Raw genomic sequence first — 27,343 nt, forward strand, 5'->3', positions numbered from 1 at the left:
TCTTATAGAATGGGTTTGCTTTATATAATTGTTTGTGTGTGCAGTTGTTGGGGTTAACTTCAGTTGGTCTCCCATTGCATGAGGATTACTTGAGTTGCACTTCACACCCAATGACCCCAAAAGTGGGTCTGCTGTTCTTTCCAATTCTCGTGAATGATATATGAAGTAGTTGTTGGTTGAATTGAATCATATTATTTTGTTGCTATGCAATTCTATTGTCGTTGTCTTGTTGACAAAACCTGACCACAAAATTTCACTTATATAATAAGACGATTGAGTAACGATTATTATGATGGATTGAGATTGAAGAGTACTCAGCGCAAGATGATATAATTATAGCAACATCTTTGCTGTATACTCTATTTTTTTTTTAGCGTAAGAGGGGAAAGAAAAAATAAATAAATAAATAACAGAAGATAGAAAAAAAAAATTAAAGTGAAATAAAAATAAAAATATCAAAGAAATAGTTTATGAATATCATTATTGATATTTATATGCTATTTACGTGATTAATATTCTATTGATAATCTAATCATCTTATTATTTAATGGAGGTGCAAAATTCTGATTAATTTTCTTTGATTTTGATATATTCTTAGTTTATTAAATTAAAGGTAAATTTATTTTATTTTGACCTTTTAAATTTAAAATTAACTTTTTGGGTCCTTATAATCTTAAAAAAGTTTATTTTAGCCCTTAGTATAACATCATTAATAGAGTAGATTAAGTTACTTGTGTAACACTGGTAGTGATTAATTATTTAATTTTTCATTAATAATGATAATGAGAATAATAATTTTCAATTTTCAAATTGTAAGAATTAAAATAATTTAGAGAAAAAAGCAAATTCATTTTATATTTAATATATTAAGAACACATTTAACTCATTTTTGTCAACATCAATGGACCGGGTTCTCTTAATAATCGATCAAATATATCATGAACAAAACCATGGTTTGAAATTGAAAATGATTTTTTTGCTTAATGCCTACTCATTGTGGAGCACAAACTGATCATGAAATTTCTAGAACGTTAAACATCCAGCCCCTTTACCAAGAACCAGCTTGTTTTCAACGCCAAAAAAGGGACTTTTTTTAAGGAGAAAGAACTGGAATTTTTTTTCCAATGAAAAATAAACATCTATGTCTTGTTCACGTAGACTCGTCGCTTGATAGACTTTATTGAGCGCGATCGCCGATGAGTATGCCTCGATGTTTTTGGGCTCAACATAAAATCCGCACGTTGGATCGTTTTGGTAAGTGTTGAAAAAAAGATAAACATTAGAAGAGAAGTTGAATAATATGGATAAAAACTCTGCACGATTTTTGTAATGAAGTAGTAACTATAATAAGATAGAATACGAAGAGTAGTCAGGTGAAACACTATGTATATATTTTTATTCTATTTTGTCTTAACTATCAAGATTACGGCTAGTTCTCAATTCAATTAAATTAAATTCCATTATCTTTAAACAAAGATATAAGCATTCTTTTAACAAAACATTTCTGGATTAATTCTAAGTATTCTTTGACTTGTCTCTTTAAACATTTACCAAAATATTCTTTTAACAAGTCTCTCTAGGCTTAAAAATTAAATATTCTTTTATAGTCATATCTCTCTAAGTTCAAGATAAATATTCTTTTTTAAACAAGTCTCTTCAAGTTAAACCTTATAATAATGGTTATGAAGGTTACACAAGTGTTATGTTCATCTCACTTATATATTATACAACCAGTACAAAACAATGAGTGTTTTTCAATAAAAAATAGATTTACAAAGAGTATATTTATGTACAAAGTATATGTCTTTTGTGTAAATTCAATATATGTCTTCTTTATTGAGTTTTGAATCTTCTTATATAATAATAGCTTAGAGAAGATGATTGTTGCAATAACTCACAAGTTTGCTTCATCTATTTTTATTGTTTTTTCTTACGATGGCAGATGACCATTCAGCTCAATTAATGCTTAATGCAAGTATTAATTATATTTCACCAAATGGTATCTCGTAGGAGTGACCATAAAATCGAGACCTGATAAAAAATATTACTTTTGGGTGGTTTTAGACGGGTTTTATGGGTAAATCGGGTTACAATTTTGATTTTATACTGTTGATATTTTATGTTTTGTAACTCTGTTTTAATTGGCTAATAAGTATTGCTTTAGTGCAATGACGGTTACAATTTTTGAATTATTTCTCTTTATGATAAATTATGTAATTGTTACCTTTAAAAGGGCTCCTCCTATTTTAAATAAAATAACCACCTTTTCATATTCTCTTTTCTCGATTATTATCAGTGGTATCAAGAGCTAGGTTAAGAAAAAGGCCGTAGTCCAAGAGTGTAAAAAAAATATAAAAGAGAAGAGAAAAATTATCCCACCAATGACTTCTGAAAATTTTGTGCAGCCAGCCATTCCACGTTTTGATGGTCACTACGACCATTGGAGCATGCTGATGGAGAATCTCTTGAGATCCAAGGAGTTCTGGCAGGTTGTTGCAGATGGTGTGGCAACACCAGGGGATGGTGTAGCTCTTACAGATGCCCAACAAAAAGAGCTTGATGTGATGAAATTGAAAGACTTGAAAGCCAAGAATTATTTGTTTCAAGCCATTAATCGATCTATCCTTGAAACTATTCTTTGTAAAGATACTTCCAAGGATATTTGGGATTTAATGAGAAAAAAGATATCAAGGCTCCTCGAGAGTTAAACGTGCACAACTTCAAGCTTTGAGAAGAGACTTTGAAATCCTTCAAATGAAGGAAGGTGAGTCTGTAACTGACTATTGTTTAAGGACCATGGGTATTGCTAACAATATGCGATTTCATGGTGAAAAAATGAATGATATAGCCATTGTTGAAAAAATCCTATGCTCCTTAACACCAAAGTTTGATTATGTGGTGTGCTCAATTGAAGGGTCAAATGATATTGATGATCTCTCCCTAGATGAGCTTCAAAGTTCTTTGTTGGTCCATGAACAAAAGATGAACAGAAGTTCAACAATGGAGGAACAAGCATTGAAGGCTTTTACCAATACTCCTTCATACAACTCTAGAGGAAGGGGTAGGGGTAAAGGTAGAGGACGAGGGTGTGGAGGTCGTGGAAATAGAGATTTCAACAAGAACTCTAGAGGCAACAATGACCAATTTCAAGGCAATGATAGAGGGAGAGATCATGATAAATCAAAGGTAGAATGCTTTAGATGTCATAAATTTGGTCATTATGCTTCTGAATGTTATACTAGACTGCCTAATCTTAAAGAAAAGGGTGAAAGTTCAAATTTTATCGAGGAGAAAGAAGTAAAAACCTTGTTGATGGCAGTTGAAGATGCAAAAGATAACGAGGTAGAAATTTGGTATGTTGATACTGGTTGTAGTAATCACATGAGTGGAAGTAAGTCCTCTTTCTCATATTTAAATGAAAATTTTCATTCTACCATGAGCTTTGGTGATTGCTCTACTATGAAAGTGATGGGAAAAGGTGATATAAAAATAAAAACCAAGAATGGTTTTGTAGAAACAATTTCTAATGTGCTTTATGTCCCTAACTTGAAAAGCAACTTGTTAAGTGCTGGTCAATTACAAGAAAAAGGTTATGAAATTTTTATTAGCAAAGGTTCTTGTGAAATTATTGATCCTGTTCGAGGTGTTATTGCAGTTGTAAACATGAGTTCAAACAGGTTATTCCCGTTGAAAATTGAAAGCATTCAATCTGGTTTGTTGGCTAAAGCTACTGATTCTGCTTGGTTGTGGCATTATCGTTATGGCCATTTGAGCTTTAGTGGACTGAAGACCCTTGAACAAAAAGACATGGTGACAGGCCTTTCACAAATTATTGTTCCTTCTCATGTCTGTGAAGAATGTGTTGTTAGCAAACAACATCGTTCTCAATTCCCTAATGGAAAATCATGGAGAGCAAAGAGTGTTTTCGAATTGGTCCATTCTGATATTTGCGGTCCAATAAATCCTTCTTCTAATGGAGGTAAAAAATACTTAATTACTTTCACTGATGATTTTTCTAGAAAAACTTGGGTCTATTTTTTGCAGGAAAAATTTGAAGCTCTCTCTTCATTCAAAAGCTTCAAAGCTCGAGTGGAAACTGAATCGAGAAAGACTATTAAGTCTCTTCGAACAGACAGTGGTGGAGAGTATTGTTCAAATGAATTTTCTATTTTTTGTGAAAAACACGGAATTCGGAAGGAGTTAACAACAACATATACACCACAACAAAATGGTGTCTCAGAGAGGAAAAATAGAACCATTCTCAACATGATACGGAGTCTCTTGACTGAGAGTGGTGTTTCAAAAGATTTTTGGCCTGAAGCTGTTAACTGGAGCGTGCACATTCTAAATAGAAGTCCCACATTTGCTGTGAAGAATATGACACCAGAGGAGGCATGGAGCGGGAGAAAACCAACTGTGGACCATTTCAGGATTTTTGGGTGCATTGCTTATGCTCATATTCCTGACAAGAAAAGATCAAAGCTTGATGACAAAGGTGAAAAATGTATCTTTCTTGGTGTTAGTGATCAATCAAAAGCATATAAATTGTATAATCCTATCACTAAAAAGATCATTATTAGTTGTGATGTTGTTTTCAATGAAGAAAGATTTTGGGAAAATAACATAGATGAAACAAAGAAAATACTTGCAAACTTTGATGGAGATAATTAAGATGAAGAGTCACAACCAATGGAGCTAGAAGAACAACAAATTCTAACAGCCACGTCTGAAGAAGAGAGACCTCAACGTGCAAAGAGAAGGCCTACATGGATGTCTGATTTTGAGGTAACAAGTATTGAAGACCCCATTACTCATTTTGCTTTGTTTTCAGAAAGTGACCCTACAACCTTTGAAAGTGATGTTAAAGAAGAAAAATGGAGAACAACAATGGATGATGAAATTGATTCCATTGAAAGAAATGATACTTGGGAGCTGTGTGATCTTCCAGATGGGCACAATACCATAGGAGTGAAATGGGTTTTCAAGACAAAACTAAAAGAAAATGGTGAAGTGGATAAGTATAAGGCACGTTTGGTGGCTAAAGGCTACAAGCAACAATATGGGGTTGATTACACAGAAGTTTTTTCACCAGTTGCAAGGAATGACACAATCAGGTTGGTAGTTGCATTAGCAGCACAAAATGCTTGGCCTATTTTTCAACTAGATGTAAAATCAACATTTTTACATGGTTACTTGGAGGAACAGGTATTTATTGATCAACCCACTGGCTATGTGAAAATAGGAAATGAGAACAAAGTTTACAAACTAAAAAAGGCTCTTTATGGGCTAAAACAAGCCCCTCGAGCTTGGTATAGTCACATTGAGTCTTATTTCATAAAAGCTGGTTTTACAAAGTGTCCTTATGAGCATTCATTGTTTGTTAAATCTGGAGAAAAAGGAAAATTGCTTATAGCATGCTTGTACATTGATGATCTTATGTTTACTGGAAATTGTACTGTCATGTTTGATGAATTCAAGAAGTCTATGATGAATGAATTTGAAATGACTGATCTTGGCATGATGCACTACTTTCTTGGCATAGAAATAGTACAATCAGAAAGTGGAATTTTTCTTTCTCAAAAGAAGTATGTGGGAGAAATTCTAAAAAGATTTCATATGCATGATTGCAATTCTGCAAACACTCCAATTGAGTGTGGTGTTAAATTATGCAAAGATCATGAAGAAAAAAAATAAACAATACACTTTACAAACAGATCGTGAGCAGCTTAATGTATCTAACTGCAACTAGACCAGATATAATGTATTCTGTAAGTTTGATTAGCAGGTACATGGAGAATCCTACAGAAATGCATTTACTTGCTGTTAAAAGAATCCTTCGTTACTTGCAAGGAACAAGAGAGTTTGGACTATTTTACAAGAAAGGTGAAAAGTCCAATCTATTGGGGTTCACTGATACTGATTATGCAGGAGATCAAGATATGATATAAAGAGTACTTCGGGGTGTGTTTTCATGCTTGGCACAAGCACTGTCTCTTGGTTCTCTAAAAAATAACCTATTGTTACTTTATCAAGCACAGAAGAAGAATTTGTTGTAGCAACTGCTTGTGCATGTCAAGCCATATGGTTAAGGAGAATCCTTGAAGAGTTGAAATTTCGGCAACATGGGACTACTAAGATATTTTGTGACAATAATTCAGCAATCAAACTTTCAAAGAATCTAGTACTATATGGAAGAAGCAAACACATTGATGTTAAGATTTATTTTCTAAGAGATCTGAGTAATGATGAAGCCATTAAATTGATTTATTGTCGGAGTGAAGATCAAGTTGCTAATATTTTCACCAAGGCACTCAAGAGAGAGTCATTCATGAAGCACAGAAGGTTTCTTGGGATCTGCACGCTAAATTCTATGAAGCCTTTAAACTGAATGTTAGTAAACATTAGTTTAAAGGAGGGTCTGTTGATATTTTATGTTTTGTAACTCTGTTTTAATTGGTTAATAAGTATTGCTTTTTAGTGCAATGACGATTACAATATTTGAATTATTTCTCTTTATGATGAATTATGTAATTGTTACCTTTAAAAGGGCTCATCCTATTTTAAATAAAATAACCACCTTTTCATATTCTCTTTTCTCGATTATTATCATATACGGGTTAAATTGGGCGGGTTCGGTTTTAAATTTTTAAACCCGCTAAAAACCGAACCCAACCGAAAATGAGATAAGATTAGATTTTTATTACTTTTGTATAACTAAACAAAAATGATCCAAACTCAAAAGTCTTTATTTCAAGTATAATATAACCATCAATTTGTAACTTATTTTTTTTCCTTTTTCTCATAACCTAGATGTTTCTTTTGTCTTCTCCTTCCTCATTCAACTTCTCAACACACTAGTCCATTTTTAGAGTTTTCTTTTTGTTTATTTCTTTGTCTTTCTTTTCCATCTTCCTATCTCCATTTTGAGTACAACTTGTGCAGTTGTAATTTCTTATGGGTTTTGTAATCTAACTTTAAATTTCTTTTCCATGTAACAATTATGGATTTTGTTATCTTTTGTTGTTTTTAGTTTGTGAATGTTTCACCTACGAATCTACTTACACCATCTATTGTCACCTTTATTCTATTTTTGTACACTATTTTAAAAATATTTTTTTTACCGTTTTAAGCTACAACTTCGTTAAGATAACTTGGTCTACAAAAAACCTTAAACCCGATTGTACCCACCCGTTCAAATTCGAATTTGTTTCAACCCGAACCGCCTCAAACCGAAAGCTCAGTCGGTCGGATATGGGTCACATTTTTCCAAAGTCGATTTGCAATAGGTTGAACATTTTTTCACTCGAACCCACCTGTTGCCCACCCCTAGTATATCGTATTTAATCAAAGAAACTACTTATCATTTTTCATACCAAATGGAACTTGTAGAGGTAATGTCAGCACAATGCAACAACAACAATGACTTTATATGCTTTTCTCCATGATTTTAGCAGGGATCTTTGTTCTCGATCTTGACGAAAAGTATGATCTTATTCTCTTTAACAAATTTGTGAGTTCTAAGATGATTTTCTTGTTCAATTTGTTAAAGAATAAAGCATTCAAAAGCCTTTGTTGTTAGTCTCAAAAAATAATAAGCATTTAATGTATTATGACACAAATTGTATGCTTCGTCTAATTTATAATGTCTTACAAATGATCTATGTCGTATACTTAATCTGCTAGGTTTTACAAAGACATTTTAGAGGATATTTTCTCTTCATAAAAAATGTTTTATTTGTTAGTATCAAAATTCTAAGTTCAAGAGATCCATGATCGTCTTTTAACTTAATAGTAAAAAAGAAAAAAATGTGTAAAAAATAAAGTAAATGAAAATATATTAGAAATAGAATATAAATAAGTAGTCATCCTTGCACTTTTTATTTTCTTCTTCTCTTATTTTCTCCTTATCAAAAACACTAAAGTCTTCAAAGCTAAATACTACTCAAAAGGGGCCTTCTTGGAGGTGAGCTTAGGCCATAATCCAAGTTATGTGTTGCATAGCATCCACACACCCCAATTCATGGTTAGAGGAAGTAACAATTCAAGAATAGGAAATGGTATGAAGATCAAGCATTATCACCTATCTTACTCCTCTACTCTCCTAAGATTATTTACATATGATTTTTATCACTTAATGTTATTTCAAATCAATTTCATGTCTTTGGAAATTATATCCTAATTTAATAATTGATTCATCAATTTACCAAATTGGAGTCCTTACATTAAACTCAAGAATTTGATCAACTAACAACTCTAAATATATTCCTAGCCTTTAGAATCATTAGGTGATTTTTTTCAAATCAAATTTAGAAATTATTTTCCAATGATCAAAATCTAAATTACAAATCACTAACACTGAATAATAGAGTATCATATATATATATATAACTAAAAAAGATTACATAAAAGTTTGATATATTACATTTAATATCAACAAAGAAGAAGATTAGCAACTCATAGTGGTGAGAGCAATCTCCATATACAATAAAAACATAAAATGAAAAGATGAACCTAAGTCCCCTATCCCCAGATGGTCTTGAAGTTTTCTCTCTTATTCATATCTTCATTCTTTCTCTCTATCTCTGTTCTATTTTTTTTCATTTTCTCTCTATATTCCTTAATATATGTCCAAGAAAATAAAACAAAGTGTCTTGTAAGTGAGTAATCTGCTCAACCTTTTCCAAACGATTGAGTGGATTAATGGATTATTTATGGTGAAGAAATCTCCATATGCTCAGCCTCTTTGAAATGTAGATTTCTTACTCCTTTAAGACCAATCCGCTCAACCCATTTGATTTGATTGTGCAAATTTTCTTTGATGTACTACTTTGCTCTTTGGCTTTGATCTACTAAGCCCTTTAGATTTGGCTGAGCCAAATCTGTATAGAGATCTCTTTCTGATTCTCTCTAATCTGCTGAGTGCATCCAAAAGGATTGAGTGAATTTGTGAAATTTTAGAGGTCTTGATCAAATTTGCATGAAAAACAAAGGTTTATAAGTCCAAAATCCATCAACTCTTCACAAATTAGCCAATTTACACACCTTTTTTATTCTTATAATATTTTAGGGGGTAAAACAAGTTTTTCTTTCAAATCTAGTTAGATAAGTGTCAAAAAGATTATGATTTCTAAGTAAAATGAACACTTATCACCTACTAGTTTGGCTCTCTTTCTGTAGCTGGTCATATTGATGGGGAACACCATATTGCTAGAATTTAGACTTTGCCTTTAACGTTTTTCAGCAACATGATTATGAGGAAATGCTTAAAATTCCTCTATTTCATGCAGTGGGAGCAAATGTCATGATGTAAAAACTAAGCAAAGATGGGTTCTTTTTAGTGAGGTCAGCCTACCACTACATCATGGAGTCCTTGTTGAATGCATCACATCTCTATGTCATAAGAAATAGAAATTAGAAGAAGCTCTAAAAACTTAGAGTCCCTAACAAGGTTTGAGTCTTCTTGTGGCATGCTACTAAAGATTGCCTTCCAACTAGGCAACGTCTTCAATCTAAAGGAGTGTCATGTCCATATAACTGCTAGTTATCTTGACATTGTTTTGTGGGTTGTATTCATGTTCGAGGGTACTTCTAGCTTATAAGATAACATCAAGGTGTATATGTAATAAGTTTTGTCAATAATGAACTTCCTCCTCTGAAGGATGAAGGATTGTATATTGCTTGATATATACTTGGTTGAATGAAATAAATGTTTTTAACATAAATGAGTTTCTTCTAATCTTCTTATTCTCTCTGAAAATCTAAAGTATATCGTTTATATTATTAGTTACCTATATAGATACAAGCATGTTCTATACTCACCTCTTATGAAGATCTTGTGTACTAGAAAACTTTTGATTTATGATCTAGTTTAATGGTCTTCTTGTTCTATGAGAAATTTTCATATGATACCTATAGTGAGACATGATAATGTCATGGAAAGGTCAAATTTGCCTTTAGATGACGTTGAGTATGATATTTGTCATAGGATTGAAAGACTCCTCTTAGGAAGGCTTTTTTGAACCTTTTTTTTTTTTTACTACAAGATGCACTTCAACAACACATCATGAAAGATGTGGTCCTGCTCATTTGAACGCTTTGGTGGAGATGAAACGAAACGATTTGGGAAGTCAAAATCTGCCCTCCTGTTGTTGTTGTTCAGAGAGTAACTGGAGTGTTAAAAGATTGAGAGAAAGTGCGTCAAAGTATCCAAGAACCCCCCAAGACAACAACTAGGTGATGATGCTCAATGGTAAAAACTAACTGCTGGTGTTCTTAAATGTAATGTTGATGCTGTTGTTGTTTATCTGCTGATTTTGGAAAGTCTGTGATGATTTAGGAAGGTTCGTTTTAGCTAAAACTTATTTTTTTATGGATCCATTTTTCCTACTTAAGTTGAAGCCTTTGCTTGCATTGAAGCCATCAATTGGCTCATGGAATTAGAATATCATATATAAGGTCACCATAGAGTTAGATTGTACAGCTCAATCTGAGCTAGGTACCATTTTGCATACATGCAAACATAGGTTTTAATTTTTCTTTTCTTTTCAAAATTTTGAAATAAATTTTATTAGTAGGGACGCTAATTAAAGGTTGCTCATGAGTTGGCTCCGGTGTCGCAATTTCATTCTAGCTCTCATGTTTTTTATTACATATCAAGTTGCATCCAACACTATCTATATAGAATGGGATGGATTTTATTTTATTTCTTTAAAAGAAAACTATAAATTTTAGCTCCTAGAAAATTACTCACTGCGGTTTATTACCGGCAAAAAAGTTTTTGTAGCCAAAACTATACTTTTATGCATGTGTAGAAACTAAATTACAATTTTATGGTATAATGACTAAAATTTAAAATGGTTGTATACACTGTCAAATTTTATATATATGTAAAGAAACTTTATAATGTACAGATTTTTTTTTTCTAATCCAGATTACTGTTTATTTTAAATTATATACTTCTATTTATTATACTTTTTCCAACATAGGGTGTTCCGCTAGTTCTCTTACAATAAAAAATAAAAAACCAACAAAATTGAATGGCAAAGAGTTGCCTCACATAAGCCTTCAACTATTAGACTAGTATTGAAGAAAATTCCATGTTGCGAGTTAAACTGAAAATTTTGTCCAATTCCATTAAGAATGATCCCATAGCATGCGATTAGACTAGTAATCTGAAACACCCTATCATTACTTTGTATAGAAGAAAATACCAGGCTTGTTAATGAGACATTAGTCCTTTTATTTCTTATACATGCGGCATTCGGGAGAGTTTATTTCCCAGAGGTGACAACGGTGTTCTTGCAGAATCTACATCTTCAAAATCAATCTTCTTCGCCATTGGGCTACATGTCTTGGGACTAGACTTTCTCTTGTTTGACTGCATAACCCAAAATAAATAATAAGTAATATTATAAGCAAAATAAGACTGGATTCTCTCGTACACAATTTGTGAGAAATTCTATACCCCAAACCCAAAAAACCCTATGAATTTGAAATTTCTTTGGAATAGTCAATTTTTAGACCAATAGTATTTTAAGTTTCAGTCATGTCACAAGCCATCAAACTCAAATTATTGGGCATACATATGTTCCTAACATCATTCTTTTATATTTATCTAGTCTTTATATTCTCCTAATCTTTATTTGTGCTCCAAAACAAAAACGCACCAAGACTGATTGTTTCGAGTAACAAATTTGTGATTTTACCCAAAACCAAAACCTACATTGAGCTATCAAACCATGGTCAAAACATATCTATCGAAAGAGTCCTTTATGTTTACTTCTTTTGTAGCTATTTAATATCAATCAAACGAACGATATAAATTTGAGTATAACTTTGTCTAGATAAAATATAACTCTACAGATCCTTTTCCAGGTAGAAGATGCATGTTATATCACCTTCGCAGATGCACTGTCAGTATGTTTCCCACCAGAACTGCTATGGTTCCTTTCCTTGCATCGCTTCGCTAATCTTTTATTCTCCTCATCCAACACGCTATTTTCTTCAAACAATACTTTGACCTATATACCACCAAGTCAAAGTTAGTATTACTCATTAATAATCCAAAAAAACTCGAAAGGCCCACAAAAGAAATCCTAACCTCTTCTTCAGCTCTGTCAAGGTTAACCCTTAGATTTTCTTTATCATTTTCTAGAGATTTGATTTCAGCAATAAGACACAAAACTGTCCGAATTGATGGCTTCAAGCTGCCAAATCCATAATGAAAAAACAGGCTTCTAAATATGAATTGATAATAAGAATAGATATTGATAATAATGGTCTAAGCCACGGAAATTTTAATTGTCTGGGATATGAAATCACAATTAGAGGTAGTAGGCTCCCACCAGTTCCACATTGTGAGCAACTTCTTACAGTGTTCATTTTCACTGTATGCATTCAAGAATCCACATGCAGAAGACTCATCTTTTGTAGTAACTGTTGCCAAAAGGGACTCTAGCAAATTATCTTCCTCAAGTGTACTTGTAGAAAAAGAATCGATCTTCACAAAAAATGTAAATATCAGTAGTTAACATTCATGACCAAAGAACTACAATTTGTGAAAGCCGTTGCAGTTTCTCAATTAAAGAATACTGGGAAAAAATGAAATTATAGACAAGAAATTTCTGTATTAATGGTAAATGGTAATAAACACAAGTTCAATAATATGGTTTCCAGCTTAGCAACTAAGAGTACCAGTGTACCCCAGTATGTTGTAGCTTATATGCAGTGAGCGTGCGAAATTGTTTCAATGCAGTATATTGTAGCTACACGCAACGCAACAAACATGCCAAACTATTTCAATCATTCATGCTATATCAGTGGAAATAAAAATTAGAGTATAGAGCAGTAAATGCAACAAATTCCAGGCTTCTTTCACATAGCTCAGTAGTCAATAGCCAAAAGAGAATAAAACACTGCCAAATTCAAATTTCAATCTGGGTATGCATGTGTAATAGTGAAATTTAAATAACTAGTATATGTGCTTACCCAGATTGAAATTTTGAATTGTAGTTACATATGTAATTGTCAAATGTCAATCCACCATTCTCATTGTTATGCAACAGTAATTGAGAATTGCATAACAATGAGAGTAAAACACCCAGATGATTTTCATCTAAAAAAATTATACACCAACAATTTTACATCAGAAAACGAAATTGCAACTAATCAACCCCAATACACAAAGACATTTTTTTTCAGCACTGAATACACCAATGATTAACGCAAGCATTACACAGTTTATCCGGAAACCCTTAACCAATAAAACAAGAAAGATTGAAAAAAATAAGTATACCGATTCGTTCTGGTGCTTGTATTTGATCAATTCTTGTTCCAACTCGTGGAGACGCGCGTTAGCCTCCTGCGCTCGATCCTCAGCCTCGTTCCCAAATTCCATCAACGCTTCCCTGTCGTGTTCGTAGAGCTTACATTCTTTTTCCAACCTGACGCACTGCTCCACCAGATTCTCACACTCCACCGCCAGCTTCTGATTCTCCGCCACGAACCTCTTCACCGCTTGCGCGTTCATGCTCGCCTCGGACTACTCAAAGACCGAAACCCCATAAGCATAATGAAAAAGAAAAATTAAAGAACAATAATGAACGAAGCAAGAAAAGGATTACAAACTCTAGCGCGTTCGATGAGTTGGTCTTTCTCCTTCAACTTGGAGAGGAGGAAAAGGTGCTGTTGGCGGAGTTGGCGCTGCGACTCTTGGGAAGCGTGAAGCTTGGCGTGGAGGGTTTGCGAGGACACGGGAAGCCCTAAGCTGTGGTCGATAGTTTCCCTGATGTATTCGTCGATTTCTGGAGGAAGATCCATTGATGTCGAAAGAAGCCCAAAGGTGCAATGCGAGAAATGCCCTAATGCGTGGATGGATTATGAATTGGAATGTGGAAAGGGACGTTGCGGTCGGAGAAAGCCTTTAATTGGAATACTGATAGCCGTTGAGAGATTTAAATTGAAATCTTCGTAGCCGTTGGGAACTCGGACCGACCAGACATTACTGTTATATTTTCCTTCTATGTAACAATTATTATTATTACTGGTTTTGAATAGTCATTTTTGCCATATTAATTTAATTATTTATTTTATTATAAAAATATTTCATTCATAATAACTGAATTCAAATAAAATTATAATAACATTTAAGAACTAAAATGGTATTAAATTAAAATTTTAAAAATTAAAGTAACATTAATTTATAATTTCAAAGTTTAAAAAGATACAATATTAGAATTTTAAAAATTAAATGTGGTATACTTATGTGATACTTGTTATTTTACATTTGTATCACGTATATGCCACATAGTATCATTGTGTCATGTAGATATTTCTATTTTATAAATAGAATTTTTTTTAATATTTTATTAAAATTAAAGATTAAATTGAAAATGACATACAATTTTATGGATTAATTTAATTATTTATTTTATGAAATTTCATATTTGGAATCTCTTTTTATAATAGATATAAATTTAGTAAAAAAAAGTTTAATTTTATGATTAAACGTTTAAATAAAAAAAAATTTAAGAATTTTTCTTGGCATCTATTATTTTTCAATTGATCATTTTTATTTTTATCTTTTAAATTAATGTTTTTAATTACTAACAGTTAAAAAGTATTTTTTTTCTAATAAGATAAATTGTTTAATATAAAATTTAAAATATAATTTATAATTTCAAAATATTTATATAATACAGTTTTAATTATATATTTATTATTTATTATAAAATTTAGTTGTATAAAATAAATATGGCTTAAATAACATTTTTGAAATTGTAAAATAGGTTTTTTTTAAAAGAAAAATATTCAATTTTATTTTTGTAAAAAATTATTATTACTATTACCGTCAGAATGACCATTAAATCTAATAGAAAAAAAATAAAATTATATAAAACAAAATTTGAAAAGATAAAACAAATATTCTAATTCAATCAAAATAGAAATATGGGTCCTAGTGACTTATAAATTTTAATTTTAATTAATGAAATAATTAATTGTGATTTGAATATCTATCTTTATATATACTAGCAGGAAAAAGGCACTCCGTGCCTGCATTATATATAAAAAAAATTTTAAAAATGAGAAGTTACTCATAAAAAAATAGTTATTAAAAAATAAATAAAGAATAAAATGATTCATGTAAAAATGAAAATCAAAAGTATTTATTGTAAAAATGATTCATTAGTTTCAAATTCTTAAATTTGATTAAAAAATAATTTTTCTAATTTTTAAAATAAAAAGGTATAATGGTCCAAAAAGAGTGGAGACCAGGGTAGTTACCAAAAAGAGTATCCCTTTTATATATTAGTATAGATATAGTAACCTCGACTAAAAATATGAAAATTCTTATTGTGAGTTAAAAATCTTCCAACCAACTATATAAGAATAACTTAAAAGAATATCTACATCATAACATGGCCTCAAAGGTACTTCTCTTCTAGTTTATCTATGTCGTGCTCTTATATCAAGTATAATCATCGTAGTCTAATCACAAGGAAATATGCAAAGGCAAACTAGCAATTCAAAATAGCTAACAAGTATAGAAGAATTTTCTAACTATACTACTAACATCAAAATATATATAACACACAACAAAACTCCTCATGGTATTCAACCTTGATACAATAACAACTCGGCATGGCAACAGGATAGGTTGTATACGGGTTTCATGATACCAATTCTTATAGTTCAAACTCATCTTCGGCCTCGTCCCCATACTCGTTGAGTATGTAATTTTGGTCTGATCCCTGTCCTCGTCGAGTATCGGGTATATCCGTACCCGTACCCCTCATTCTTGTTCCTCTCCAAGTGCTTCCTAATAAAGACGACCTTCTTGATGAAATGATACAAATCTTCAGGCATTTCAGGAGCAAGGCTCAAATAACAGAAAAATACTCCACTCATGATATTTTAAAAGTTAAGTAACATTATAAACCAAACAAAAAGGGAAAAACACACCATAAGCCTTCAATATACGGAGAATCTTGCTTCCAGCGACACTCTTCACTTAAGCAATTCCATGAGAGTCTTGAAGAATCACACCAATTTGAGATGGAGTAAGACCTTTCTTGGCATCCTAAGAAGACAAAGATTAGGAGGGGTCCTCTTATAGGGTAGAGCTGAATTGGAGATACCCTTACTAGAGTGGTGCATGCAGCTACGGAGCTTGAGTCTCAACTCAACACTTTTAACCCTAACTAAAGCCACTAAATTCCCAAATGCTTATTATCGTATGGGGCAGGGGCACTAGAGTCCCAAGACTCTTAAGTCTTAACTTTATAAATGATAATTTTTTTTTAAAATAATTAAATCGAGTATGGGTATGAAATCGGGGATGGGGACAAGATGGGTAAGTATATACTCGTTCTCGTCCCCATTTTAATATTTTGAGTTTTACTCGTACCTATATTCGATCAAACCCGTCAAAGTCAAGATAGGTTCGGGTATTATCTATGGGTACGAGTTTATTTGTCATCCCTAATAACAACACATCAACTTAATATTCAACAACCATTGTAAGGTAAACAACTTAACCATACAACAACTTCAACTTACATTACATCATAATAATGCAATTCATCAACAATACAACATATGCATATAAATAACACAACACAATCAACACATCATATGCACAACACCACATCTATACATACATATACACACACACACACACATATATGTGTGTGTGTATGTGTGTATGTGTGTGTCATCATATATTTTAACTAAGAGATTTCTTATAACATAGGTAAGCAATCTAAGTAACTTAGTCCTACTAAATCAGCTAGCAATGTGATCTTTCTATGACATCTAGATCAACAATTAATTTGGATAAAAAATTCATAACAAAATAATTTCTCGGATTTCGTCACTTAAATTAGGATAGTAGTTTTGTCAAGGTTGAACAACTTGAGTGTGAGTCAGTTATAACTTTAGCATGCATAATTAAACCTCTTATGAGATTAAATTGTTGACTACCCTCCAAATATTACACTATTTCCAATACTTAATTAAGAATTTTAACTCTCAACCTTGTACCTTATTATGTTTGGTTATTTTGTATACATATGACTTGATATGACCCCTATACGGATCAATAGTTGGTAGTTTCATAATCAATATAGCTCGACTTATCCCTTGTGTGGTCACTTATAGACAGTATGACTCAACCTTGTTCCCATACTATATCAGTTAAGATCCTAGAGGATATTTAACTATCCATTTCAAGAGTCAACATTTCAAGAATTTATAAATAACATTTTATTTTAATTTTTAGTATTATAAAATTATAAAATTATATTTATTTAATATTATTTTTATATTGATAATACTAATAATGATTATTTTATGAATATCAACTTGATTACGGTTTAACTGCGATTGAACATTGAACCTTGAACCAATAATTAACCTGATTCAATAATCGGTTCGATTTTAAAAATATTGTCATTTTAAAAATGTAAAATATCTATCAATTTTGTTAACGAGTAATTTTAATTGAAAGACTAATTGACCTCTTTATTTAATGTTAAATGTAAAATTTTTGGTATTATTTAAAATAATTTTAAAAATAAATGATCTTCAGGTGGATATTCATTAAAAAAAACCTTATTTTAATAATTAAATAAAATATCTTATATCTATAATTATTATAAAGATGATAATTTTTTTAAGATACACAATTTCGTATATAGATCTACTCTTGTAATTATTTTGTAAATTTTTTTTTTATAAATTTAATACCACAAACTATTGACACCTACCAATTAACTATCCACTTTTTCATTTTTTTATTTTCAAAAAAACAAGAGAATCACATAGTGTCTCTTTTTCTTTTACGAAAATATATAGTCTATATATCAAAATACGCCAACTCAAATTAAGAATATAACAATGATTTAACTGTTACATAAATATTAACGTGATTAGGTAAAACTAAGTAAGGTGTAAAAAAAGTAAAATTAATTAATTTAGTTAAATGTAATGAATGCTTAAAATGCGGGCTAGGCTTTAAATTTTGTCTCGTCACTTAACTTCTTTTCACACTTATTCTCTTGAAAATATTTTCTTTTATTGATTGAAATTTATTAAAAATTATATTAAGAAAATTGAGTTTTCATATTTAATGAATATCAACTTATAATGTTTTAGTTTCTAAGAAATGTTAACTATGCTTCAAAAAGAAATGTTAACTAATGCAGTAAAAGAAACAAATATTAACTAATATTATACAATATCAAATGAGGAATATGTGAAAAAAGTAGCACTCATCTTTTTTTTTTTTGGTAGAGAGCACCCATCTTTTTAAATTTAGGTAAAAGTTAAAAAGTATAAATAAAAATAAAATGTTTAAAAATATTTAAAATTATGAGAAACTATATATTTGAAATGAAAGTCTAGTTTTTTGTAGTTAACACTTGATTTCCTGACTTCATGCCTATATTAATTAAACATATTTCTATAAATAATTAAATAAAGTCATAATATTTTATGATTTTATTAATTAAATATATGAAAGCTTTTGGTTACTAATTTTGACATAAAGTCAATTTGAAATCCAACATATTATTAGCAGGATAAGATAAGTCAAAATTTAAATTTTCAGATTTCAATTCCTTTTAAAAGAATACAATAAATATATTGTGTTGAAGTTATCAATAATACAATAAAGATTGTTAATATCATTACAACTAAATATGATTTTATAATTGAATAATGTGATAAATTTTGAGAAAATGTTTCTTTAATTTATCATTTTTATTATTGCCAATCAGCATATATATTTTTCCATTAAATTTGATTTATAAAAACAAAAGCAAGAAACAATTGAGGAGAAGAATTTTCTCTGTATGTAGAAGGTGAATTAAGGAGGATAAAAAGAGGATTAAATTACAATAAAAACACATCATGACATAAATAAACAAATAAATAATACATACATACATAAATACTTTTTTCTTCTATAAATTATCCCAATGCGAGCGTCAAGTTTGTACGTACATAATTACTTGGTAAATTGTTCCATGCATTTGTAGCCTTGATTTCCTCTATTTTTGATCTTTTGAATCTTTAGTCACCACAATACTTTTTTTTCGACGAGTGGTTGATTCAAAGAAGGAATCCACTTCCTTTTCCACATCTTCTACCTGTAATTTTATCTAAACTTGTCATCTCTCATCCAAATGATCATAGAGTAAAATTTCACATTATTTATTTTCTAATTACCATATAATTAGCCTTCAGGAGACAATTTCATTATAGCAAGAGGTAATGTAACAGTAATTTTATCTATTCATATATATCTTATTGAAATCATGAAATTGAGATCCTCAATTTTATTTAAAAATAAATAAAAATGCTTCTCAATCTTTAATAATTAAATCATAATTTTTTCAAAGAGTGGTGACAAATGTCCACCCAATTGTGTACAGAAAAGGGGAGAGATAAGGAGGAAAAAAAATGGTACAGAACAAAATGATAGATGCATGTGATTTTAAAAAAAAAAGGAAGAGAAAAGAAACATAAGAAGAAATTAGGGTAAAATTGAGACGAAAAAAAAAAAAGTGAGTGTATATTTCTAATAATCTTTTTCAAACAAAAAATAATTCCAGCTTTAACAAGAAGTCAATTGTAGTTAGTTTATATTTCATTGGGTTGAAGGAATCCAGAACAAGGCATCTTGATTGAAAAATGAGTTAGCGACATCTTGCGTGTTAAACTTGAACATTACACACGCACGTGGTTTCTAATTCCATCCAATTAATTAGCATCTAAAGCTGTCTTTTGGTAAAGAAATTTGCTCAATATTAACATATAGGAAAGTTTTGACATTATGACTAAGACTAATTCAAATCATATTTATAGAAACTTATTAGATAATCCATATCCCTGTTTATCCAAGCTACGAGGAAAATTAATTGGGATAAAGATTAAAACCTTTTCAAATATATCTTGGGCAATTTCGGCATGCTTATCTACATCTGCAGCTACTTTTTCAACTAATTCAGCAACATCATGAAGTTTTCCTTTGGGAAGATGCTTCACAGCCCCTTCTGCAATTTTTTCTACCCCCTCAGACACTTCTTCTACTATGTCTGCAACCCTTTCTGCTTCATCTATTGTTGTATCAATTTTCTCTGTACAAAACGAGAAAAAACATTAATGCAACTTTGGGGACTGATTGACGCAAATATCAACGCATTCCCTAACACGAGTTTTTCTTTCATTCAGAATAAACCAGCAGTTTAATCATGAACTATATTATTCATTCTCTTCAGGAGTTTCTAAGTAATAAAATCATTCTAAATGATTTTTGAAGTACAAAATATTCATTATTTTAGTTCTTAAATTGATATATATTAATAAAGTTTAATTTAAAGATTAATTTGAAAAGTTTTTTTTAATATTTGAGGAATTATTTAATATGATTTTTAATTTAAGGCTACTTAATTTTTATATTTTATTTTAAATTAAGAATTACTTACGAATTAAAATAATACTTTAATAATTAAATTGATGGTTTAGTCTTTATTTTATTACCTTTAAATTGTAGCAAAGGTCCCCATTTGCTCCTTGTAAAGGACAGAGCTATGGTGAATATTATTGCTCCAATGGTCCAAAAATTCCTGAAAAGAATAAGTGTCTTTTTTTAGCTCTTCAATTGCAAATTCAGTAAAACACTGGAGGGGGAACATGCGTGTTATAAAACCAGACACAGAACTGTGTATAGCATGAAATTAATTGCCTTGGGTACAAATTGAAAAGAAAAAAAATGTAAGATGAGTGCTATTTTAAAGAATAACAGATTTTCACATGGTGGTTAAAAGAAGAAAAAAACGGTGAGAAAAATAAAATTAAGCATCCATCATGATTCATTCATGAATTTGATATTCTTTCGAACCATTAACTTCCATGTCATATGTATTATATTCAGCAATTCGCAATCACATATGAAAGAGGGGTAATGAATTACCAGTGACCAGGAGAAGAATCAACAGGGGGTGAGTTTCCTGGTGGTACCTTGGCAAAGATAGGCATGTTCCTGAAACTATGGGTACAAATACAATCTCACTAAATCATGTCTCTGAAAAAGCATTCGCATGCATGCAATAAAGTTAACTACACAAAACTATACGTACTTCTTTCTTGTGACGTCTTTTTGAAACCTGAAACCCAAGTTTTGTTCTGGAAGTGAGAAGCAATGGTATTTGACTTTGGAGGAGTTGAATCGAAAATGATGAATATGGCGATGATCGACCTTTGAAGCTTGAGATAATAATGTCTTGATGGCCAAGCAAGTAGACTTTTGAGTACAGGTTGTTTTACAACGAATATTCGCAAACATCTTCCCAACGAGGATGCTTATAGCTGGAGTTTTACAAGAGTATTATTGAATTAGATTGGACGTTTTATATGGATAGCGTAGATCAGCACGGTACCACTTTTGTATGAACTTGTCACTCTAATATCTAGGTAGTTATCCGCAACTCAATTTCATGTGAGTACGCCAATGATGTGCGTGTGTGTATATATATATATATATATATATATATATATAGGAAATTGTTAATATATTTTTATCTATTTTTTAGTTGGAGTATGTTAGCAACTTACATCAAAATTTTAAGATAAGAAAATCACTCTTTTTTTTTATTTGGTTAATTTGTATAAAGGATATTATAGTAATTTAATTTAATTTTAAAAGAAAATAAAACATTTTCTCTCTCTTACAAATCTTGGGAATCATGATTTCTAGGAATAGTTAAAATATGTTTGGTTGTCCATAAAGGTTCTTAGGAATATTTATATAGAATTTCTGGAAATTAAAAATTTTCATGTTTGGTTACACCATTATATTTATGGAAATATAAATATTTTTTATAAAAATATACTTTATTAAAATAAGCTTATTAAATGTATTTATTTACTTAAATCTTATTACAAATATGATATTAAATTATTTTTAAAAAATTGAAAATTTATAGTTAAAATTATTAAAATACATAATTTAATAAAAAAAATAAACAAAAATGCTACATAATAATTAAGAAGGATAAAAGTTATATATTTCATTTCTTTCAAATAAATTAATTAATTAAAATTTTCTTAACAAATATCATTAAACTATAGAAACAAAACGGACTTTAATAATATTATTAAAATTGACAAGTTTAAGAAATAATGAAATACAAAAAAGAGAGATAAATAAATATATGGGAGAGAGAGAGAGAGAGGGGAAGAGAGGAAAGAGTATTATGGTATTTTCATATGCATTAAACTTTTCTCTTAATTCGAAATAGTTGGATTAAGAATGTTTTTGTGAGAAAGTGGAATAAAAATAATTTATGGGAAACTACATTCATGGGAATCTCTTTTTTTAAAAAAAAAAAATAGTTACCAAACATAAGAAACTTAGATTTTCACTTTAGGGTTTGACATTATTATTTTTTTTGTTAGATATGATGAACTCATGAATTTGAACCTATGTTTTAATATTTGAAGCAATATTAATTTTGGGAAAATTTACATATTTTGCTTTTGAGCATATTAATCATGAATTTGATTTTGAGTTACTTAATATGTTGGATATGTTTTAGAATTGATGGATGTTAATGTCTTAATAATAAAAAATGTCATGCTAGACCTATGGCTAGATATTGTCTTGATTATTTTTATAATGTTAAAAGTTGTTAATTTAATGTATCATTACGTAATTATATTTAAACAAGAAACATACAAAACACATAAATATTATTATAATTATAGGTAGAATTTACTAAAATAAGTGATCCTAGAATTCAACAAGTAAAATTTTTATTTATAAGTTACTTGAATTAAATAATAATATATAAGGTTAGACTTAACCTTGTAACAAATGAAATTATTAAAGGCTAAAAATAGCAAAAAGAAGTATAAAAAAATGATGAATATATAATGGAAGATAAATCTATTATTGACCAGAGAGATAATTGGATGAAGAGAAAGAGATGATTAAGAAAATGATATAAATAATTTTTAATGAGAATTGAATAATACATAAAAAAAAATATTTATTTTTATAATTTCAATTGAAAAGTATTAATCTTTATAAAATAATAAAAAATATATATAACAAAGTATATATGAAATGAGAGAAATATGTCATATAAAAAAATGTTAATATAAAAGACACTAGTGGAAAATTAGCATATTACGTCACCTCTTTTACGTCAGAAATACGAAAATCTGACGTAAAAAAAACGCGGTGGCATTTTTGTAATTTTTGCGAACTTTTTTACGTCGGACCCTACCAGATCCGACGTAAAAAAGGACGCAAATTTGAATAAGAGAGCGCGAGGCACACCGCGCCCATTCACTCTTCATCACTTTTCATTTTTTTCTCTCTAAACCCTCTCCCTCTCCTTTGTTACTGAATCGTTTTTTGTCTTTTGCAGAGGAATGAACTCTTTGTTACTCATTTGCACATTGTTGCTGCTTCTTAGGTATGAATCAAGGTTTCGTTAGTACTTTTCTACTTCGCATTGCTACTTTGGCTATCTGTTTTATTTGATTTTTTGGTTGTTCTATTTGTGTAGGTAGTGGGCGTTTTCTTTTGGGTTGTTATACGAAGCTGAATGGCTTGTTCTGCTTGCAGAACGGGCCGTTTTGCTGGCATTTTTATGTTTTTTTTATGTTTTTTTTCTTACTTTTTTACGTCGGATGTCTTAATGTCCGAAGTAAATTTACGTCGGTTTGAAGATCCGACGTAAAATTTACGTCTCCCACTTTTACGTCGGTACGTTTTCTGACATAAAAAGCTAAAAATATCCGACGTAATACACCTCTTTTGTACTAGTAGAACTTATAATCTCTGCAACAACTTAATAACTTATGATTCAGTCTTTATATTATAAATAAATGTATAAAAGATACATGTCGGCACTTTGACAGCTAGAGATTTTGTACAAGCTAGGTCTTTCACGAAACAATATACAATTTCGTTCTTATTACTATATATTCTTATGTTTAATAGATCATGTTGAAATGTCGTGTTGATTTTTTCGGTGTACATGAAAGTCGCCACACGCCATGGTCTGCAACCGTGTTTTTCTCTATTTATGTTCCTTTGCTGTTGTAGTCGCCGTGGTGCTATTTTCTTGATGAGTGGTTGATTCAATGAAGGACTCGAACTCCTTTTCTATGTTTTCCACCTACAAGTTAATCAAAAATAGTCATGTCTTATTTGCAATTGGCCTTCGAAAGATAACTTAAAAGTTATATATAATTATGCAAGAAGTAATAATAGCAACGTACTTAGCAAATTATTATTCCTTTTGACGAAATGTGAATATTGCAATTAATTTTGGATCGAAAATTGACTTTGAAACTTGCGTGTGGAAGATTAAAAGTAGTTCCGTTTATTAAAGTCTAATTCAATATATATACATGTGAAAGCAAAGTTATTCAATATTAATAGGGAGCTTCTGAAATTGTGATTATGAGACTGAGTCAAATCATAAAAAACTTACAACTACCCCGCCACATTTTAATTCAGAGAAAAAAAAAATAGCAGATATATACGTTTTTATTTCAATTTTATTTTTCTTTTCCAGTAGGTCATGATCTACAATTTCATATAAGAATTTTCGTTAACGGGTGCTCTAAAAGTAAATGAGATAAAATTGAAATATTTATTACATTTAGCTAAATCATTTAAATTACATTTAAGAAAAAATTAATAAATAATTTGGGATTTTTTAAAATATTAATTAAACTTTTGTTTGTACTTTGTATATCATCCAAATAGAGATTAAAACCTTTTCTAATGCTTCTTCTGCTTGTTGGGCATGGTTATCTATATCCTCAGCTACTTTTTCAACAAATTCAGCAGCATCACGAAGTTTTCCCTTGGGAAGATGGTTCACAGCCTCTTCTGCCACCTTATCCACTTTCTCAGCCACGTCTTCTATAACGTCTACCACTCGTTCTGCTTCGTCTATTGTTGTTTCAACTTTCTCTACAAACAAGAACCGAGAAAGCTCATCACACAAGGCAAAATTTCAGGTCACATTTAATGCCAATAAATAATTCATTTTTGTCGATGTGGTTAACATGGATGATCTCTTACCCTTCAATTGTAGCAAAGGTCCCCATTTTCCCCTCGTAAAGGATGCAAGTATCGTGAATATTGTGCCAAGGATCCAAATTTTCCTGCAAGCGACAACATCTTATTTCAACTTTTGACTATATATATTTCCAAGTAAGATTGAACTAAAATCTATCAGAAACTCTTGCAACAACTTGTACCCAAACAATAGGAAAATACAAGTGAATAATGTCACATATCAGAGATGAGAGATTGACGAGTTACCAATGACCAGGAGAAGGATCAACAGGATCTCCTGGTGTTATGCTAGAGTAGACAGCCATATTCCTGCATTCATGAAGGGTTCAATCTTAAGAACCAACTCAGACAATAGCTCTTCATGAAGCAAAAGCAGAAAAATAATTTGTAATAATAAAACTAATATTTTAGTACATCTTTCTTGTTGCATCTTTTTGAAATCTCAGGCTCAGGTTCTTTTCTGGAACTGAAAAGCGATTACGCTTGACCTTGGAGTTGAATCGAAGGTGATGAATGGAATGATTAACAATATTTGAAGCCGGATATCTAGAGAATGTTCCTACAGCTAAGGAAGCAATCATTTGAGTAAAGATTGTATTTGCCATTGGTGTATGAATCTAATATTCGGAATGTAACTTTGTATCTATATATAATAACAATTCAACGTCGACGTACGCTTGCAAGTGGACAATAAGACAACGTAGAAAGGTATGGTATGACTTTTATATAAGCTAGTACTAGGTAGCGGATGACCCTTGGCTTTGTATGGCTGGAATTTAATATTAATAATGTAATATCTCTTTTTCATCACTAAAATATATTTTGGTCAAATATCTGTTTTGATATTTTATATTTTAAGACATTTATTTTATAGACTTTTAAATTTGATTTAATATTATCCTTAGAAAATAGTAATCACTTTTTTTTTAATTGAGACACGATTTTTAACTTTTAATTTTGTATTAATTCAAAATATGAAATTTGTTTCATTAAATTTATTTAGATATAAATTATGAGACTCAATCAATGTTTGAACAAGAAAATATCATAAACTCAGAGGAAAATGTGAGAAAAATGGGTCTCGTGATTAACAAAAAAATTAAAAATTCTAATATCATATATATTTTTTGGTTGTTTGTGAAATTCTCTTTTTGCACTTTTTTAAAGCATGTTTTATGATCTTAGCATAGAAAAATCTAAACAAATAATGTGTGAAACCTAAGCTTCACCTATGCATGATTATCAAAAATTGCCTAAACCTTATTTAAAATAAGCATTCAGTCCAAACAAAAAAATGGAATATGTGAGAATACTTCTCACATATGCAATAAGAACATATAGAAAGTTCATGTATAATTAAACAAACACAGTTCATTTAACATTAGACGCTATTACACATTAATAATGACTCATATGCTTTTAATGACTACATGTAGGGGCGAACCTGTAACTAAATTAGCTAGGGTGGGCAGTTACACACCCTTAATTTAGTAAAATCATAAATAATTATATTAAAGTTTAATATTTTGCATTTCCTTGGTCCGGAAGATTTTTTCATCAGCTCCACCAAAATAAGCTCCTGAACCTCTTGGTCTTATTTTTACACTCATATAATATTTTTTTTGTACAAATAATATTTATATAGATTGTCCCCATTATTAGTTTATTATATTTAAATAATTGCTACAAATTATTCCTACTAACTCGAGATTTTAATTTGTCATTGAGAACCACATGTTTGCAATAACACTAGCTAATTTCTTATTAAAATTAGGGATGTTGACATATTAGATTAATTAATTCAAGTTTCGATAAAAAAATTCAATCCAAATCAACTAAATTTAATTAATTTAAGTTTTATAAAAAAAATTCTTAACCCAAACTGAACCAATCGATGTTATTTGAATTGGTTCAATTTGAATCATCATATATTCAATGAGTTTTAAAAAAATCATTTTTTTAAAATAAATAAATTTTCTAACATTAATTAAATTGATATATTGTCAAAAATTAACTAATTAAATTGATAGATTTACAATATAATTCATCTTAGTTTCTTTTCTTAATCTATTTAAAAATTTCAAATACACTACAATGTATGAAAAGAACACTTAATATTTTATAATTTTGTTCTTCTTGATTTCTTTAAGTATTTCAAAAAAGAATAAAAAAATCTATATACTATAACACAAAATTGTCTTCAAAATAATCAAAATGATACATATATATTAATTGTTA

At 30.1% G+C, this 27,343-nt stretch overlaps 2 protein-coding genes and 1 pseudogene across 3 annotated transcripts; all 3 read right to left on the reverse strand.

The window, feature by feature from the left end:
- Positions 1-11,057: 11,057 nt before the first annotated feature.
- LOC109807321 (uncharacterized) lies at positions 11,058-13,947 on the reverse strand (annotated as a pseudogene). The gene is made up of 6 exons (XR_014429405.1): positions 13,627-13,947; positions 13,295-13,540; positions 12,345-12,499; positions 12,101-12,206; positions 11,898-12,020; positions 11,058-11,377 (listed from the first exon to the last, which is right to left on the reverse strand). The product of XR_014429405.1 is annotated as an uncharacterized LOC109807321 (transcript).
- Positions 13,948-18,828: 4,881 nt separating this feature from the next.
- LOC109794757 (uncharacterized) lies at positions 18,829-21,485 on the reverse strand. The gene is made up of 5 exons (XM_020354200.3): positions 21,141-21,485; positions 20,975-21,049; positions 20,542-20,627; positions 19,939-20,138; positions 18,829-19,148 (listed from the first exon to the last, which is right to left on the reverse strand). Exons 1-5 carry the CDS (start codon positions 21,344-21,346, stop codon positions 19,050-19,052), a joined length of 666 nt encoding a protein of 221 aa, XP_020209789.1. The 5' UTR covers positions 21,347-21,485; the 3' UTR covers positions 18,829-19,049.
- Positions 21,486-23,861: 2,376 nt separating this feature from the next.
- On the reverse strand, positions 23,862-25,775 carry LOC109795051 (uncharacterized). The gene is made up of 5 exons (XM_020354461.3): positions 25,520-25,775; positions 25,352-25,414; positions 25,109-25,191; positions 24,798-24,997; positions 23,862-24,191 (listed from the first exon to the last, which is right to left on the reverse strand). Exons 1-5 carry the CDS (start codon positions 25,708-25,710, stop codon positions 24,093-24,095), a joined length of 636 nt encoding a protein of 211 aa, XP_020210050.1. The 5' UTR covers positions 25,711-25,775; the 3' UTR covers positions 23,862-24,092.
- Positions 25,776-27,343: the final 1,568 nt, after the last annotated feature.

Source organism: Cajanus cajan, chromosome 9 (assembly GCF_000230855.2).
Source record: "Cajanus cajan strain Asha chromosome 9, NIPB_CcT2T_4, whole genome shotgun sequence".
Lineage (NCBI taxonomy): Eukaryota > Viridiplantae > Streptophyta > Magnoliopsida > Fabales > Fabaceae > Cajanus > Cajanus cajan.